This window comes from Bombus fervidus, chromosome 10 (assembly GCF_041682495.2).
Source record: "Bombus fervidus isolate BK054 chromosome 10, iyBomFerv1, whole genome shotgun sequence".
In the NCBI taxonomy this organism is placed as follows: domain Eukaryota; kingdom Metazoa; phylum Arthropoda; class Insecta; order Hymenoptera; family Apidae; genus Bombus; species Bombus fervidus.
Window position 1 is genome coordinate 2,053,398 of NC_091526.1, and position 19,137 is coordinate 2,072,534.

The 19,137-nt window shown below is 32.3% G+C and overlaps 1 protein-coding gene across 1 annotated transcript; it reads right to left on the reverse strand.

The window, feature by feature from the left end:
• Positions 1-11,758: 11,758 nt before the first annotated feature.
• Positions 11,759-18,048, reverse strand: LOC139991351 (endocuticle structural glycoprotein SgAbd-1). Its single transcript, XM_072011333.1, has 3 exons — positions 17,861-18,048; positions 15,575-15,708; positions 11,759-12,838 (listed from the first exon to the last, which is right to left on the reverse strand). The coding sequence occupies exons 1-3, from the start codon at positions 17,870-17,872 to the stop codon at positions 12,571-12,573; spliced, it is 414 nt and encodes a 137-aa protein (XP_071867434.1). The 5' UTR covers positions 17,873-18,048; the 3' UTR covers positions 11,759-12,570.
• Between the last annotated feature and the right edge of the window lie 1,089 nt (positions 18,049-19,137).

A 19,137-nucleotide genomic window follows, 5' to 3' on the forward strand; every position in this document is an offset into this window, starting at 1 on the left:
ATAAAATAAAAATCTGTCAAACCGCATTTACATATATATATGTACATTAGGCGATTGCTGCTGACCGAAATTTGTATCGTATTTAAAGTATGCATATTTAATCGCATGTATTTATAATTCGTTCGAGAAGAAGCTGGCTCAACATCACGGATAGCTATTTCTTCTTGGATTTTAGCGGAACGTTTTTCATTCGCCTTGTTATGACATACTTATAGCAAGAAAAATAACTAATTAAAAAGGGTGGTTGGATGCCAGTGATCGTGAAAGAATAAAATACTGTTGACACTAGTAGGGCGTCAGTCGGATTATACAAGTGTGTGCGTGAATTTGTTTCATGATTATTAGATAAGAATTGGGGCATTCATTGTTTTTCGGTTATATTAGTGCAAACTAATTTTGCGACAAATGGATTCGTGTATTTAATATGACTCGTGAATATGCTAACAACTTATGCAATTATTCTTTCTGTTATTCGCATGTCATAACAGCGATCGAAAAATCCCGTTTAAATCCGTGGATGTGTATGTAGACTTTCGATAAATAACAGAGTATTTTATTTTTTTAAAGATCGTGAAAAACCGACCTCCCTTTCTTATTATTTTTCCTGTTATACGTACGACACTAAAAATCGTTTAATAGAGTCTTGTTCAATTCCATGCGAAAGTAGCTCTTCGATAAGATCATCGAAGGATGTTTTTAAAATCATGCTTCTTTTCTATTTATGTCATGACATATGGAAATTACAAATGATTCTTTATTTTGCAATTCCTTCCGAATTGCAGTACGGGATTTTTGAAAAATTCCAAAACTGGCATTCGTTTGTAACATAGCAGTGGTACAACAATCGTTTTGTTCGAAACGAATAAAAGAATACTTTTGTTGGCTCGTTGTTGTATACGGCCCATCTCGGCATATCTCGTGTAGGAAATTCCTACTAGGAATGGATTTTTAAAGCTTAAAACAAACGGTGATATCAATATCATTTTATGGGGAATCAGCAATAGTCATAGAAGTATAAAGAGAAAGACATAGGCTACATAGAGGCCCTTTGTGTCCTTGTTTAATAACTCATGCACATTCGTACGATAAATAGGTAACTGTAACGCCGCTCAAAGAGCGTTCAGCGTGCATATCGGATTGGACAAGAATAGAAAAGACCCACTTACGCGGTAACGCATCACTCGCGTACTCTATCTTTGTATCTCTATCGGAAGCAGGCGAAAAGCGGAGAGGCGCTTGCTTGAATTATTTTTTACAGCAATCTCCAATTTGAACTTAATTGACAAGTGAATTGTACGTAAAAGTGTTTCATATTCGCGATTAAATTTCAAAGAATATAACAACTATTTTACATTTTTAAAAATGAATGATAGCCATTTGTTTCCAAATAAGCAAGTGACATACGATTCTGACAGGATTCATCTGTGATCCGTCCGTGAAAAATCAAAGAACCATTAAGTTATTCAGAATTTTGTTAATTACTCAAAAGCGTAAATTATAATTTTTTGCATTGCAGTTGTATCGCAGTTGAAACTAGTAGCCCCAATGAAAACGACTCCTAACTTGACTCCATTCGTTCCAAATATGTAAAGGAGAGATATATAAGAAAAGTGTAAGTAAAAAGTAAAAAGTAGAAAGTGCTTAGATAAAAGTTTCGAGAAGATTATCTAATGTAATTAATTTTCCTGTTAATCAAGCGAAAGAATCAATTAGTTGAAACCTGGAAGATGCGATGTAAAGTAAGTAAAAGCTTAAACTACATCATAGTAATTACAGTTCCGTATATATATTATAATGTTAATTATATTAATAAATTATGTAATATTTAACGTATTTGAATACCAAATTTCAATCCGAAAAAATGCCGTGTTATGCGAATTCGTGTTATACGAAACGCAGTACTAGTGCAAGAGAGGAAGGGTTAGGTTCCAACAATTAATAAAAATAAACAAATTATTGATTTTCATAATTAAGTGATATATTTTTATTCAAAAGATCGATAACTAATTGAAAGTACTACATTCCACACGGTATTATTTATGTCAGTTATAAAAAAAATGTGATCGACTTTTTATCCGTAAAGCTTCGAGTTGCTACTTCTCTATAGCGAAACAATTTTCGGATGCACAGGATTAATACTCCACAAACTAATACCGAATTAAAGAATTCAATATTCCATAATTCTGTATGCAGATCCGATACAATACGTACCTCTGCTCGAATGAAATATACCGAATGACGCAATCTAAGTGCCTGCATTAAAAACTTCTCATTGCCTTTTTGTACGGGGATTTCCCCAATTCTCAGAACGTGTTAGAGCAAATTCGTGTTGTACGTAAGAGTACCGGTGGTATACGGTTGATATCTATAATAAAATATACATTATATATAGAAGAAACACAATAAACCGTTAGAAAAAGTAAAAGGTTAATTGTTATTCTTTTACTTTTAATTAATATATTACGTTTCGTATATATTCATTCGTATTGTCGTTCGTATGTACAGTTGTCTTCTTACATTGGGAAATTCAATAGAATTCGATGTGTTTCTTTTTTTACGGCATTAGCCTTCTAACAGAATAGAATTGCCAAGGTGTGATCAGGAAGATCTTTAGTGAGAGATTCTCAGGAGCGATGAATCGAACCTCGAACTCAAGCTGGTGGGTTATGAACAATGCGCGTACCAATGATGTAACAATAAATATGAAGGTGCTTTAGTTTCTGCGATTGCCTCCTGTATACAAATTATGAAATCTAACTGGCATTCAGACAACTCCTTCGTTGATGCTCTACCCTTCTTTTCTTTTTTGTTACGTTAGGTGACGAAAGACGAAAGGAATCCATCCTGTCATATTCACGCCTAGTCAACTATCAACTTATATCATCATTCTTGCTTATATTACTAGCTAAGCATTTGCGTTTCACATTTAATTTATCTCTAAATATTCTACTTTTCGTATCGATGAAAATCAAGAACATGGTTATTTTACGTATTTCGTGTATTCATATCGACCTATTTCTATAAAATAAATTTACAGTTCGTGAAATTTTAGAGGATTTACAATTAATTTTAGGGGATTGCTAGTACTAATTTCAAGGATTATTTGTGACTACAACATTTTCTAAAGATCAACTGTAATGTAACGATACTGAATAGAAAATACACTCGAATAACGCGCAAAATGTACTTAAATGCAATGAAAGTGCATCGCTTAAGTGATATCGCTTAACTGTCGCTTATAAAATAATCATTTATTTATGCGAAAGATAGACAACACGCATTAGAGTAGAACGCGATTTACATTTGTAGATTCGTAGAGTATATATTTTAATAGTTTAGACCATACATTATATACATTATACAGTTGTATATATAAATAACCATGCATACTCTAGAAAAGGGCATTTTACTATTACATAAACATACATGTACGTTGTATATATTATGCATGTACATGTGTATATATATATATACACATAAAATAACGATGCCTTTTTTTTAAAGCATGTACGGTTATCAATTTGAAAAATGTTATTTTATTGTAAAAGATGTGTGTTCAGTTTTGTTCCTTACTGTATACTATAGTTTTATATTGTAGCAATACACGTAAGGTGAATTCAGAGTGGTACGACTGGTAGGGGAGCGGGTTAATTGTATGTGAAAAAATAAGTTGAAAATATAATATGCAACTTTTTCATTACCGTTTTCATTACTTTTTCACATATAGTCACTCCCTACCCGGTTGTACCAGTCATTTAGTCCTACCCTGTATATATAACTATTATTAGTAACAATACGACTATGCAATTTTTCTGAAAGTAGCCTGTCTATCAATTTGATACAATTGGTATATGATATAACGACATTTTTATTCGTTAATCCCTTTAGGAATGAAAATTGATATCAAATATTCATATTGATTTAACAAGCGTATAAATAATTGTTTGTCGCTATATTGTAACTAGTTTCATGCTTATGGTACGGCTTTTTAGAAGGACTTTGCCCTAGTATCTTTGTAAAATTATACCAAGTGGATCGGTATGTATTTTGAATTAAAACATTTAATATGTTCACGTTACAGTATACCTATATGAAATAAAATATTCTTGTATACAACAAACATATTGAAGGGTTCGAGGGACAGAATAATGGTTGTGCATTTCTAATATATAGATATATATCTGTTACGTTTAAATGATTAAGAATCTTTTAAATTTTGGTTATTTAGGTTTACAGTTTAGATTTTGAAGTTAGATGCAACAGGTTCTCAGTTTTTTTTTTTTTTAATTCAAATTCTGTCTAATTGTTTTATAATTAATATCACTAACTTTGCTTATACTACTACTAACTTTCATTTAAATATCGGTTTCGGTAATCGACATAATCGAGTGACTGAGTCTATATATAAAAATAAACTGGGAATATGAAACAAAATTTTCTTTAGCTTATTTGTTGAAAAAAAATTGGATTGAGATAGTTATTGGCTATGCGCACAGACGAATATCTCTACGTTTGAATTATTATTGTGCTTTTTTGATAATTGAAACAATTTATAGAATTTAAGATATATTTTATTGAAGGATATATATTATATAGATATGATACATATACATATATATATATATAAGATTAATATAAAATAATATGAGGTTTAATATAAAAATTATGCGATTTGATCGTCAAGATGGTATGGAAGATGCACCGAATCCTTTTACCAACATCTGTGCGATCGTTCGGTCGGTCGGTCAATCGTTGTGCAATGGACAAGAGACCGATGATTTGCTTTCACTGACTCACCTTTACCGTGGTATTACGATTACTATTAACATTAATTCAACTGGCATTTCGGTTATTCTCCCTAAAATCTCGCACCTACTAAACCTATATAATTTGTCACTGACTAATGATTCCTTTTAGCATTCCCATGTAAAATAGTAATTTCGGCACAGAATGCAAATGATGGTGTAACTTTCTTTAAAATTATGCCTATGCCATTCTTAAATCACTAATTATATAAATTACGGATTGTTTTGTTAGACGCACGGTTTGAAGAACTGGAATCGCTGCGGACGTGTTATTAACATTTTTCTATTTAACTTTCAATATCTATCGTAGAAAAGGATAAGAAGAATTTACCATATGTGCAAAGTAGTAAAAAAGGTTGCAAAAGTTGTTTCAAAGTTATAGCCACTTTTGTGTTTCAATAATCCACAACTGCTTACCTTCGTAGAAGCTGCTGGAAATGCCTATTCTCGATCTGTGTGATCCGACAAGTTCGCAAATTTATTTCGTCTGGAATTTTTGAAAGATTGCGAAATTCTTTCACGCGATGACCGCAAGCTTTATACATACTGAGAGTGATCGTTTCGAGCACCTTCTACGCATCATGTTGCGTTAGACCCTCTAAGAGTTTTCTCGGACCGTGCTTTATAAAACAAAGTAAAACGAACTACTTCTCCGCCCTAATCTTACATTGTCGAGCCAACAACGTGCTTCCGCAAAAAAATTATTTTATCCATATATTTTTTCCAGCATTGCTTCCTCTTTATAATTAAAAGAAAGAGATGTGGTTTGCCCGCTACAGTCCTGTATTAATTAATATAATACAAAACCTCTAACTTTAAGAAAAATTTGAATTATGGCGTGGTTAAATATACCGACATTCAAAGATATTGAAAAACGTACGATTTACTATTATGTAAGCAAACTCGAGTGTTATCGGTACGTTTTTATTTTTCTAACTAATACACCGATATGAAAAAAGACTAGAGTCCCTTAATGTACAAAATATATCGTAAATATAAATATAAATTTTATTAAACCAAGTAGGAGAAACTTGATTCAATGTAATATTTGTAAAGTATTCTTTTATTTATCATAGAATAGCACTATAATTGTAGCACTAAAAATCTATAATTTTTATGCAAAATTGAATTAAATGAAATAAAAAATTTAAATAAATTTGAAGAATAAAAGCGAGCTGAACGGTATTGTTCTAAATTTTAATTTAAAATTCGTAAACATTTATGTAACTAACTCCCTGTAAGTTATACAATTATAAAATTAAATTATTACCTCCCAGATCAAGTTTTGAAGTTAATGGTAACATTTTGAGAAATATTGTTCGCAATGTCTTTTTAACCATGTAAAATATGAAAAATTTTTTGAACAAAAACAATACTATTCTAATTCGCAATAATCGTTTTATTTAAAAAAATTAAAATTGGCCACATTCTTAGCACCGCAGAAATTATTTATGTATTCCGTCAAGAGCTCTACAGAATCCATAAATTTAAAAAGTATAATTTGTTGCTGTCCATACGAGATTCTTATAAAACGACTTGTAATACTTCTAGGTAAATTTATCGGCATATTTATGTCTAGGAAAGATGATAGACAATATAGTGATATTTTATTTATGCAACTTGTTCGTATATGACGTTCGCGTTACAATAATCTTTATTAAAATTTGTTTCAAGTAATATGTTTCGTATTTGTTGTTTAATAACATCACGATCAATTCGATATTACGCTTTAATACTTTAGGTGTTTTGTTCGATATTTTATTTAATTTTTGGTTTTATTTATTTTCTTCTTTTTCTTATTTTTATTATTATTAATAATACACGTTATACTTTCAAATATTATCTTTTCTGTTCTGTAAAACTTTAGCTAGAAGTTAACGTCGTCAGAAGTACGTGACGAATCTATCTCTTAGAACTGTTAAAATTGTTGAACGTGAGGATGAACTGGGTAACTGAAGTAGGTAACTTTTGTTGGAGTAATGTTCTAACGAATTTCGTGTAAAATTAAGAAGCCGTAAGAGATTAAGATTTTATAAACGAATTCGGTAGAAATAAGTTTTCGTTGATGTGTGAATTATACAAACTAATTTACATAATGCGGAATTAGAGCGTCGTCTAAAAAAGTTAACTGGTTAAATATTTCGTTAAATGTCGATAAAACTCGCGAAGCACGATTTCATAGCGTGAGAATATTCAATTATGATTATAGGATTGGTGAATTAAATGGTGATTTCAGAAGTGACAGACTACAATAAATCAGTCTTAGTACAGACATATATGTCAAGTAAATAAGTGTAGGTTTGGATTACATAATTGGCACTCAGCTTTGATGTACTAGTAGTGCGAGAACTAACAAGTAATATCGCTTAAATACGATACTGGATTTTCATAAAACTTTGCAAATTCACAACAAGTCTAGCAATATATTCGACACGTACCTTGTTATGGATAATCGTCTGCAATCAAAGAGTGAAAGCAGCTCGTAATATGGGCATCTTAGATGCTTTTAATACAAATTAAAAGGTCCGTGTTGTTATCGATTATGGAAATAAAAAGAATGGAAAGATTTTTGGGGCAGTAATTGACGTAGCTATTAAAAAATTGATTATGGGATGCTAAGGACAAAGGTATAAATTTGAAAAATTATGTCATATTTTATTTTCGTTTATTAAAAGAAATATCACCGGGGCAAAAGTAGTGATAAATTCGTATGAGGAGCAATTGAGACCACGTATTTGCCGTCTTGTTGCAAAATAATTTATGAAAACCTGAGTAACCATGTATTTACGGTTTTAGTTTCATCAAACGCAGTAAAATTATGATCCAGCTACAGAACGCCAATTGAGTACATACGCTGTTCCTTAAACCTTAAAACGCAATTAATATAAATATCTTTGTTAATTTAAAAAACATAAAAGTTGTATTAAATCATATGAAACAATTTTCTAATCGTGTTCTTAATAAATGTTATTAATAAAAAAATAAAATGGCAATAGGTATGTCAGTTTAAATTCAGATTTCCAGTGGTTGATTAAGATTGATATTTTCTCACCATAGAAGAGCGATATCACAATACTTAATGTAAATCGTTACGTTAAGATAAACAGCTCGTGCCTTGTTTCACCATTATTTAACTTATTACGTAGTATTTTTATATCACGTATACAAAACACGACTATAAAGATATTTAATGCCCTAATTTATATCAGGCAACTGTTTGTCTAATTCCCACAGCGTATTGTATGTAAATAATACGATAATGTCCTTCTAGCTTGGGTTAAAATACATTTGCGCTACTATATTATGTATATTATAGTATATTATATGGACCTTATATAGAGTATTGCCTTTTGACCTTAGTATAATGACAGCGGCAATATCGTATACTAACATACAAATATAAAATCAGTATTTTTTATTTAAGTGTAAAATTTGTGGTATAAAATTCTTTAAAAAGCACAGCTGTAAATAATTTACTATACGAGCGAAACCAAGCTTAAATTCCATTTTGTCGGAGATATACCGTGACAAATCCAGGCCCGTGAAATATTTATGACTCCCGAGTTTGTCTGATCGTCGATCTGATCGTCGATCAGCGGTAGCGGGTACAATTGTCCGTCTTCTTTTTCTTCTTCAACAAGCAAATCGGGTTTATCATACGGTGATTCTGTCTCCCGACTGATTTCGTCGTCCAACAGTTCCTTGATCATCTCACCTACGGTTCTTCCTTCCGGCTCCGCGAGGCGATAAGTCCGTTACGTATTTAATTTCGAGCGCCGTTGCGTCACGTATCACTTCAGACACATAGTTTGAGTTTCGCGACCACGTCGCAGACTCCGACATCCCTTGTCGTCGCGATTTGCTTACGCCCGAGCGTAGGAATTTCGTTAAATATCAAGCGATTTCCACGTTTGATCGTGATTACATGATCTTGTAATATGAAGTTCCGTCCGACGATGACGGAATGCCGCGTGTATTCGTCGGGAACTACGAATGAGTCCACGTCGGCCTTCGCGTTTTGGATCGCGATCGTCACGCGAGCCACCTTGTTCGCCACCCAGCGTTTGTCCCGCAAACATTCGAAGCAGTGCATCCGCGATAACCTTTGTCGCAATACCAAGCTCCCTGGCTACCGGACGAGTGCATCACGGTGCACGCACTATCCGTGTCAACGAGACTATCCATTCGTTTCCCGTTGATACACACGCTAATCCCATATAAATTTCCCAGCAGTTTTACGCGGTCGAGAATATTTATCAGTTTGCTAGTATCACCCTCGTTTCCGGATTTGTTGCACCGCAACCTACCACTCAGCATCGATAGCCTTCCTTTCTCGGTCGTCCCCGTCGATTCCCGCCCTTGCGATGGCATGTCGCCGACGGTGTCAGTAAACGCGTATAACGCGTTCGGGTCATCGTCATGCTGCGCTGAGCGCACGGTGTGGGCAACGGCGTCGTCCGGTATGCCGCCGATCGCTATATCCACCTGATACTTATCGGGTATGTCGATGTCCAACTTCCACAATTCGCATAGCTTCTGGAAACAATAGTCTCGTAAGTTCTGGCCAGGCCGTGCTTCGTACGACGCTGCCTCCTTAAATAGACGGCTAAATGGTACCGTCTTCCGCAACTGGGCCACAGTTTCTGCGGCCCTGCAGTCGCGTGGCGACCAACCGCATCACCGACAAGTCGTCCCGACCATACCACTTGGCAAGTTCATTGCTCGATCACGACATCGTCCTTCAGGGGGCCGAATAGAGGGATTAACGTTTCGCCGCCGGGTCTACAAGCATTCGCTCCAGGCGGTCTTATCGACCGTCGTTGGCCGGGGTTCTATGACACCCACGCGGTGAGCGCGAACGCGGACGCGGATCCTTTTCTGTTTTATCTGTAGCTTGAAAACCATACGAGCCGAATATAAGTAATATATATGAATTCTTTAAATGAAAAACTACACCGATATCTTTATAGCGTATTAAATTTTAAAAACAAAAAATAACCGCAGAAATCGTCCGTTTTTGGTACCACGACTTCTGAGCAGAATTTTGTGCCAAATGATACACTTTATGCATTCCATATTTCATCATGATTCAAAGAATAAACTAATTTACCCATTTCGAACAGTATTTTTAGCGAAGTTGACAATTCAAGCTTGTTTTCAGTTAACTTTTCTTAAGCGATCGATATTGCCCCATTTTTCTCTACATTAGAACCAATCATTATGTGATTGATACTCCTCCGGCTTTAATTTTATCGATAAATATAAAAATGTGCGTTGCTTCTCACTAACAAAGAATTTTTAAATGAAATCCCATATCTTACATAGTATGAGGCTGCTGTTCTAAGTTTGACGTAAGTTTTCCGCATCAATCAATGTATTGGGAATGCCGTTGACGGAATAAAGCTTATATAGCAGGTATTCTTTTTAATATTGAAGAATGAACAAAAGGTTCGTGCAATTTTTGTGTCTTTTCAGATCATAAATATGTATTTATCCCTCAATATTTATATTGGCCCCTTCAAAGTAGTCCCCATTAACGATAATACATTTTTGTCAACGATTTTACCAATCCTTGAAACATTTTTGCAATTCACTTCGTTGTATGCTTCTTTGTTCGCACAACGTTTTTCGTTTCATGTCTTTGATATCATATCTGGCGAATAATAGCTCTATCATATCCATTTATATTGATCTGGCGGTAGTTGAGAGATCATAACCGAGCTTTACCGAAAAGTTTCGAACGAATAATGACGCGTGAGCACGACATTACAAAGCTACAACTTATTTAATAGAAAACAAAATCTGAGGTATGTAATCGATCAATCTGAATAAGCAAACCGAAGTAGGTTACAAACAAGTGAATCAACAACATAAAATAATCGCCTTTTCGATCGGCACTTTCTAGACCGGAAAATTACAAAATTGTTCGGACTTTTTGATCACAAGATCGTATCGTTCAGCATGTAGGAAGGGTCATTATGAATTTTGAAAATCTTTGAATTCGTCGTTAGTAGTTGCCAAAACCCTGGGAAATAGCTTTCTAAAGTATCGAACTGGCCTAAAATCCGCATATTGAAGCTCGTAAAGGCTGCCGCTTTAATGAATTTTGATTTCTTTGATCTTTGGTATCTTAGAAGCTAATTATCGGCTCAAGTTGAAATTTTATTGTAGTTGATGCCTCTTCACAAGGTATCATTTGGCAGAAAATTCCGTTCCAAAATCATGGCACCAATGTAATCCCAAATAATTCCTTCTTTTTTGGATTATTCGTTTATCGTGCCGTGATACTCAACGGTAGTACCAATAAAGGGATCTCGAGTCACCCTACTTCTAACTTTGAAACTAATTTATATTCCGCCAAAAATACTATTATTTTTGGGTGTCCGTACATTTTTGTAGTGTGTGTGTGTGTGTTAGTTATACATAGTCGCATCAACTACGAGATCATTAGCGACTATTTTAGGTTATACAGTCAAATGCATCATCGTGGTACTGGCGTACACTAAATACTCTAGAGGTTCTAGTACTCTAAGCTACATAGATATCTCTTTGTTTGCTCTAGATACTAGTAGCTTAATGCCTTAAGTGCGTATTCGTAGCGTGAGCAACGATGATTTTTAGCATACGGAGGATGCTTACGAGTTAGCATAGCTAATAATATGTTTGTATAACTTATTTCGATATAGTTCAAATTATGGAAAGTATAAAACACTTGCGACATAATCAGAGGAACCGAAAGAATATTGTCATTTTTCCAAAATTACTTTTAACTTAAAATACAAAGCATCGTGCAGACTGAAAGTCTGCTAATCGTAAATCATATAACTATTAGTCAACTAGTAGTATGCGTTAACTTGCTTTCGTTCTTCTTATAAATAATCATGAGTGCATATTTATTTATTTTTTCTTTTAAGCTTCTCGTTGTTTTTTTAGTAAAGTATACAACACACGAATGATCGCGATATCAATGTTTATTTATACATACATAATATACATTATAATAAAATGTAAAATAAAACGTATTCCTTCCCTTCTTTCTTTTCCATAATTCTTTTATTTCATAATTTTCTTTGCACCTTTGTCGGTATACATAAAAATAGTACACTTATAAAAGTTACTTGTATTACGTGCAAAGAAATAACGTATAATAAACGAGACTGAAGGACGTAGAAAATACAAGTCTACTAAAATTAGCAGTAGTCTTTTCATATTAGGATTTATAAAGCGACATTCTAGTATATGATGTTCGTGGCAGGCATTTAGAACAAGGTCAATATGATCAGTAGATTAGAACGATATTAGACAACACAACATAGAAAGTGTATTTAATACTTTGATGCACAACTCGAAATGTCGTTTATGACACGAGATCTTACGAAATTGCATAAATTCAGTAAACAACCTCCTAATAATGTTTTCACAAGAATCTTATTTTAACTATCGATATTTTGAAATGCACAATTTTAATTAGAAGTATTTTAAGATCATTGTATCGAAACTTAATCACTTGTTATGAATTTGAAATTATAACGACAAATCTCAATCAGTTTTCTTATATTTAAAACACAATAGAATAATATTGAAAATGCTATTGTAAAGATTGAATAAACTGAATTTACGGGAATGCACACGCATTCAGATATCGCATGTCAGAAATTTATCAAGGATTATCGCTTACGGTTGTAAAAGTCTTCTTTCGTCTATGTTGTATTGTTCCAATTTATTACACATGAGCTTCCGGTAGCTAGTACATGTCTCATCTCGATCAGTATCTTCTGTAGGGCTCTTCTTCTTCAGGATGGGCCGCGTTATGAGCCAGAGCACGTTGTATCGCTACTGGAATCGGTGGTGGTGTTGGCAAATGAGCACCGTTAGGTTGAAAACCATTCTCGTCAGCAGTGTAAGTAACCAAAATCGGTGTACCATCTGGTGCGGTATAACTAAATTGTCCTCGTACAGATTCAATTTGATTTGGTCCAATAAACTTTGGAACGCCTTGTTCTGCTACGGATATACCATTTTCTGTATCGTAACTATAACAATGTACATAGATAATTTAGAAACTTTTCCATACCGTGCTTTATCGTGCTATATAGAAAAAAAATGATACAATTTTTTCGTATAACATAATAATATTATTATAATACTGCAAATATTCATTTTCTAGTTTTGTGATTTGTAATTTATCGTGTATATTATAAATAAAACTTTATGTTGCTTTATAATCTTATTTCGCTACAACAAATGTATTTCGTTATGACTATATTGTAGTTTATATTAATATACTGCCGAAAGAAAAGAAAGGAAAAGATCGATTGTTATAAATATAAATTTATATTAAAGATAAGCAAAAAGTAAAAAACAAAACTTTTTCATACAACGCTTCGTTTCTGAGAAAATCGAGTTTGAAGATTTGTGAAGTATACTTTAACTTGACCAAATGCCGATTAGGTATGAGTGTATAATTAATAGGAGGTTATTATACATGTGAAAATAAGTAAAAAATGTAAAATGTAAAACAAATTCATTATAAAGAGATCGATACTGGTTATTTTTGGAAGGGTTGTCGTTTTATAAAAGTACCACCTCCAAAATTGGTAGTTGGCCCGATTCGTTAAACATTATATGACACAGGAGAGGCCAAGTTCTAGGCGCGATCTTCGGATTGTACATTGTACGTACAGTAAGTAGACAGCGGCTACCAAGTAGGTAGGTAGGTAGGTAAGTAGGTAGGTCGATCGTAATTATTCTATTGTGTAATGTATTATTGCTAACTGCGCAGCCGACTAACACGAATGATTAACATCAAAGCTAATTATATATCTTTTCACAGCTGAATATCCTGTAAGTCCTTCCTTTCCTTCTTTTTCACTTCTCTGTTTACGCTTCCGTACTCTTCATTTTAAATTTGTATTTGTTCGTGCGTCGCATTTAACAGAACAAGCTATGGAACAACCTAATTAATATTGGAAAATTATATTATATATATTTTTCAGAATTCATGTACTATCTTCGTGTGTTACATTTATCAATTGAAATAATTATTTTCTTTAAATTACTAGCACAACAAATATAAATAACGTATTAATAAGACAAAATATTAATAAACATCTACTTCCAAACATTATTAAATTCTAATATTTTTAAGTAAAAATCTATGAATTAATACATACAATATATAAGGTTTCTATAAGTGAAGAGAGAACACACAGAATTTGATAGAATTTAGATTACAAATTGATATTTTTAAATATTATGATAATCAAAGGAACTAATTTAGTATTTTAATAACAAGAATATTTTAAGAGTGAGAATATAATAGAATATACAACTTGTATATACAAGTATGTATATATGTATAATATTAAAAATAATATTGAAGCAATTAAATACAAAGATCGATATTTTTACATTCAAAAGTTTTATATTCAAGGAACAAAGCAGATAATATTTCAACGTTAATTCCAATAATTTTAAACAGCTACGTTAAAGATATCTAAAGTCATGAACGTTTTATCAAAAGATAAATTAGACTAATTATAATAATTATATTTATATGTAGATTTACAAGGACATTGTATAATATTTATGATAGATATATAGAGTTCCTAACCCACTTAAGGAATCAAAATTATTGGATTGTTTTACGAGAATAGATGTTAACTTGACCTTAGATTTGTTCATGACCTTAACATATTTAATTATGGTTGGGAAAATCCAAGTGCAATAGAAAGTTAAGTTACTACACAAACCGCCAAATACCGGTTAATTGTGTAAAATTTGTTGTAGTCTTCCGAATCGTTTATGCTATGTTTTGCATTAACGGATGCACATATTTGCAACGAAAAAGCGACAAGACTAAAATCATTAACAACATATTCTATTCCTGAATTGGTTAGAAAATACATCGTGAAATTTGTTGCTATCTGTCTAACCCGAACACAATGTTGTAATGCAGAATGTAACAAAAACTGTTAGGGACATACCCGAGATGCGCACATTTACATAATTACTTCGTGAAAATCAAACTCTAGCGTGGGAGATAGAACGAATATAATAGATAGGATACGTAGGCAGACGTTTCTACAATATCTTCAAACGTACAAGTTTTATAACTTCATAATAGTAGTTACCGATTTTTATATGCGTAGCAAGATATTACTGTATTGTTATCATAGAATCAAAGGAATATGAATATCGCGTATATTTAATTAATCATAAGAAGAAAGATGCTTGCGAGAGGTAAAAATTCAGTAAGTATAAAATTATACTTTTTGCATATCTCTCTCTCTCTCTCTCTCTCTCTCTTATTCTTAATGATATGTACGTAATTTTGTATATTTTTGGTATATTTTTCATATGTACGAATTAATATCATTAAAATGAGACACGCGTTAACGCAATATTTCATTTGCTACTTTCTTCAAGCAACTTACATTATCGAATTCTATTTTCGAACGGTGTACGTACTGTTTCTTCTACGTAAACTTTACGTTTCTAGTGAAAGTTATGAAATGTAAAGTAATTGATATATTTATAACATTATGACAAATCATTGGTTGGTCCTGGTAATAAAATAAGGTAACAGGAATGCAGAGCCTATAATAGACTTCAAACAAAGAATGACGTGAACAGATGACAAAGTGTTTTTAGGATTGGGATTATAAGCGAGCCTCTTCGAGCGTGTCGAGATTGCTTTTGAGGAAACGTACCTCGACGACGCTTATCGTTCTGTCGACGTTCAGGACGATGTGGAAGGACGATCTCACCTGTAGGAATACGATCCATCGGGAGAAGAATCTTGTGACTGTCGTAATATAGCGAAACGTCGACCGTAGTAGTCAGGGTTGTACGGGTATCTGTTGAATTGTGCACAGACCATCGTTGTGAAACCCAAAAAAACCTAAGAGAGAACGTAAATGAACTTAAGTGCCTTTTAAAGCTGTCTGTTTTAAATCGGACCACTTGTTTCCATCTTATTTACACTAGATATTGGATATGTTAGTTTTTATGAAATAAACAATTTATTATACCTAAAGGTTATATTTTTCCTTAAGGAGAATGAAACGATTGATCACGCGCACAAAAATGTGTATAGAAATGAGATTCGGAGGAGACAATTATAATTTAAGAAAAGGTTACGTTTTAAGTGTTTCAGAAGAGAAGAAAAAAAAATGTCAATTTTATTTTCCTTACTGTACTTTGATTAACAAACTTTAGCGAGGCACGAGACGATTCGTGCGTCCTTGAAAGTACACGAAAAAAATAGATAATCTATTATGTACATACATATGTGTATGTTTAAAACGTATCGTCTGTCATATTAGCTTGACGTAGAAACGATATTTAATGACAAAAGAAAAATATTCTCGATATGAAGGGAATCTCGTAATTGTTTTAATAAAAAGTTGTGACAAAGATATAAACTGTTAAGAAAACGACGATGAACTTATTTTCAATGCAGCGTGGAATTGATCATTTTTTATTGACAGGTTTATAAATTAATATTTCATTTGTCGTATAATTCAGTTGTATATATATTTTTGGGATAAGTGGCAAACTAATTGCAGTTTTAATATGAAAATATCTTTGGAAAAGGTGGGAAGAATATTTCTCATTTTGTAATAACATAATAATTAATTTGTAGATATATCTACGTTTTTAATTGACTTTGCTTTTCACACAGAATAGCGTACTTGCCCAACTGCATAGATCGTATATTAATAACAAAGAAGAACTAATAGAATGAATCGCACGTGGGCAGGCAGCTATGTAAGTTATGAATAATTATATGCATCTGATGCGCTGCATATTTTATCTTCTTTATCGATCTGTTCGTCTAACACTAATTATATTACATTATTAAGGAAATCTTATTATTTAATAGAAAATACGTGCACATAAACTGCCGATTTATTTCTGTACTTATTAACTTATTACAGTTATTTAAAATGTATGTCTTTCAAATAGAAGAAAACTTGGTTTCAATCGAATTCAATAAATGCGATGTATGCGATATGCATAAATGTCTGTCTCTCACATGCATCTATACAATTTTAATGTATTTACGAAATTAAGTCAGTGACGCGATTAAATTTAATTGTATAATCAAGATTCTAAGTTTGCAAAATAATGTTGCGCCCTTGAGCTTGTGCAGTGTACGTGTTAATTTTATACGTGTTAATAAAATAGTTAATTTTATATTTGAACGTATGTTAAATATAATTTCGTATGTTAAATTAAATATAATTATTGTTGTACAATAGATCAATCTCTGATTAAATGTAAGTTATCTTTGGTACTGCAACGTTTTATTCATCATGTATTGAAATTATTATTGAGATCGTCGAAACAAAACTTCAAATAAGTCAAGATATACTAAAACATACTTTATAATTCCTATTAAAACAGTATTTTATAATATGTAACATACACTACACGTAATTTATAGTATATTTAGAAAATGATGCGTATCTGGGATCTTTAACGATTCTAACAATTTTTCATAATTTGATCGATGCTGTGGTTGTAATTGCTAGGGAATATGCGAAGAGATAGGAAAATGTTGTTAAAAACGGATGTAGATGAATTTTAAGAAAAAGCAAACAACATTATTCGTTTACGTTTATGTTTGACCGATAAACATATCACTAGATTATTTGTTTTTTAGTGGACGTTAATAACGGCAATGACAGTTTTTGTTAATCGATAGGTTCAGAATCGTTAAATGTTTGTAATTGTCAGTTGTTTAGAAAATGTTAAGACAGAACATGTATTAAAGACGTTAGTTATTTGGTTTCATTGTAAAAGTCGTCACAGGAATCGCATTAATTAGTATTACGTAGCTATATTCGGTATGTTATGCATCCGAGTGTATTTAAAATACGATATAACATATTTAATAACTTTAATAACGAACAAAACTTGCGTAACATTTTCCAAATTTCCCCTTGTTACAGTTATAGAGATATTGTTTAAGTATCTTAAGGATTATGTATTTTAGTATTGACTAACAAATTGAAGATAATGGGATTAGAGTAATACATTGCACTCACAAAAATCTTCATGATGACTACGCAATAGCAAAGGTTGAAAATCCTTAATTAGTCACGAAGCCACCTGGCACGACACGATTTTTCAAAAGTAATATTCAATCACGGTCCACTTTGATCTTGGAAAAGACACGTGATAAGAGTTCGTCCTATCCTGCAGTGCTTAGAAGTACGACATCGGACGGATTACGATGAGGTTTTATAGTCGCCACAGTCCTATGCTTCTACTTCCTTCCCGCCCCGCCACTGATTCAAACAAGTTGAAGGGGAAAGAATATGTTTCATCTATTCGTATAATCTATAAGTAGGGTAGCGATTGCGCTCCTAACGAATATCGTCGATTGGCAAGGTATTTACGCATTTACATATATTTATATACTTTAATTTTGCTAATTTATAACAAATGAAGGTTTCTAAGCAAAGTATAAAGAAAGATAATAACACGGGGTTACATTTTTGTAATATGCAATGGAGTTTCGAGACATCAAAAATGACAAATTTCCTATGTTTCGTAAAAACATTTATAACTGCATACGTCCACAGAATGTTGAAGAAATACAAGGAACTGTATTTCTTGTCGATTATACAATATACGTTGATAATATATTTTTCTTGAATTTATATCCACTGAATTTATTATTTATCGTGGTTACAAATATAAAATCTTGTTAGATCAATAAAGAAATGTTTCATCTGCTATATTTATTCATTTAACATATACTCATTAATTTGTCCATCGTTCGATTGGGGTTAGGTTGGGTTAGGACTAAGCTTTTGTAAATATTAAAAATTTTTCAAAATAAACATCGTTTTTTGCATATGTGAACGTATATTCGTACCTGACGATCAATTATCGTGCAATTCGATACAAAGTACTATTTGGATACCGAATACCTTTTTCTTAATCTTAACTGAGGAATTGCTTCAATATAGAATACTTGGTTAGAATGTAATGGTATAAATATGTAATACGTAATGTATAAGTCTATTCGTTAAAGAAGAATAAGCTCAGAGTTACGATGATTGTGATGAAAAGATAAAAACAATTAAATCTATATTAGGACACCTTGATATAACATCGATTGAAAATATAGTTCTATTTAATTGCCGTTGTTTCTAATATAGCTTTTGATAAAAGTTTCAGTCAAATAATTATTACTCTACTCTCCTGTTCCAATAATATTTACCAAGCATTTAAATATCATTCAAGAATGAGAATTCTAAAAGTAACTGAAGTTTTCAAGAAAAAAAAAAAAAAAAAGAAAAAAAAGAAGAACACA

What these genes read in the sequence shown, in the direction of transcription:
- LOC139991351 (XM_072011333.1), bottom strand. An exon ending in GATGGATCGTATTCCTACAG is followed by an intron (nt 12,839 to 15,574) that starts GTGAGATCGTCC and finishes ACATTGTTATAG; the next exon opens with TTACGATACAGAAAATGGTA.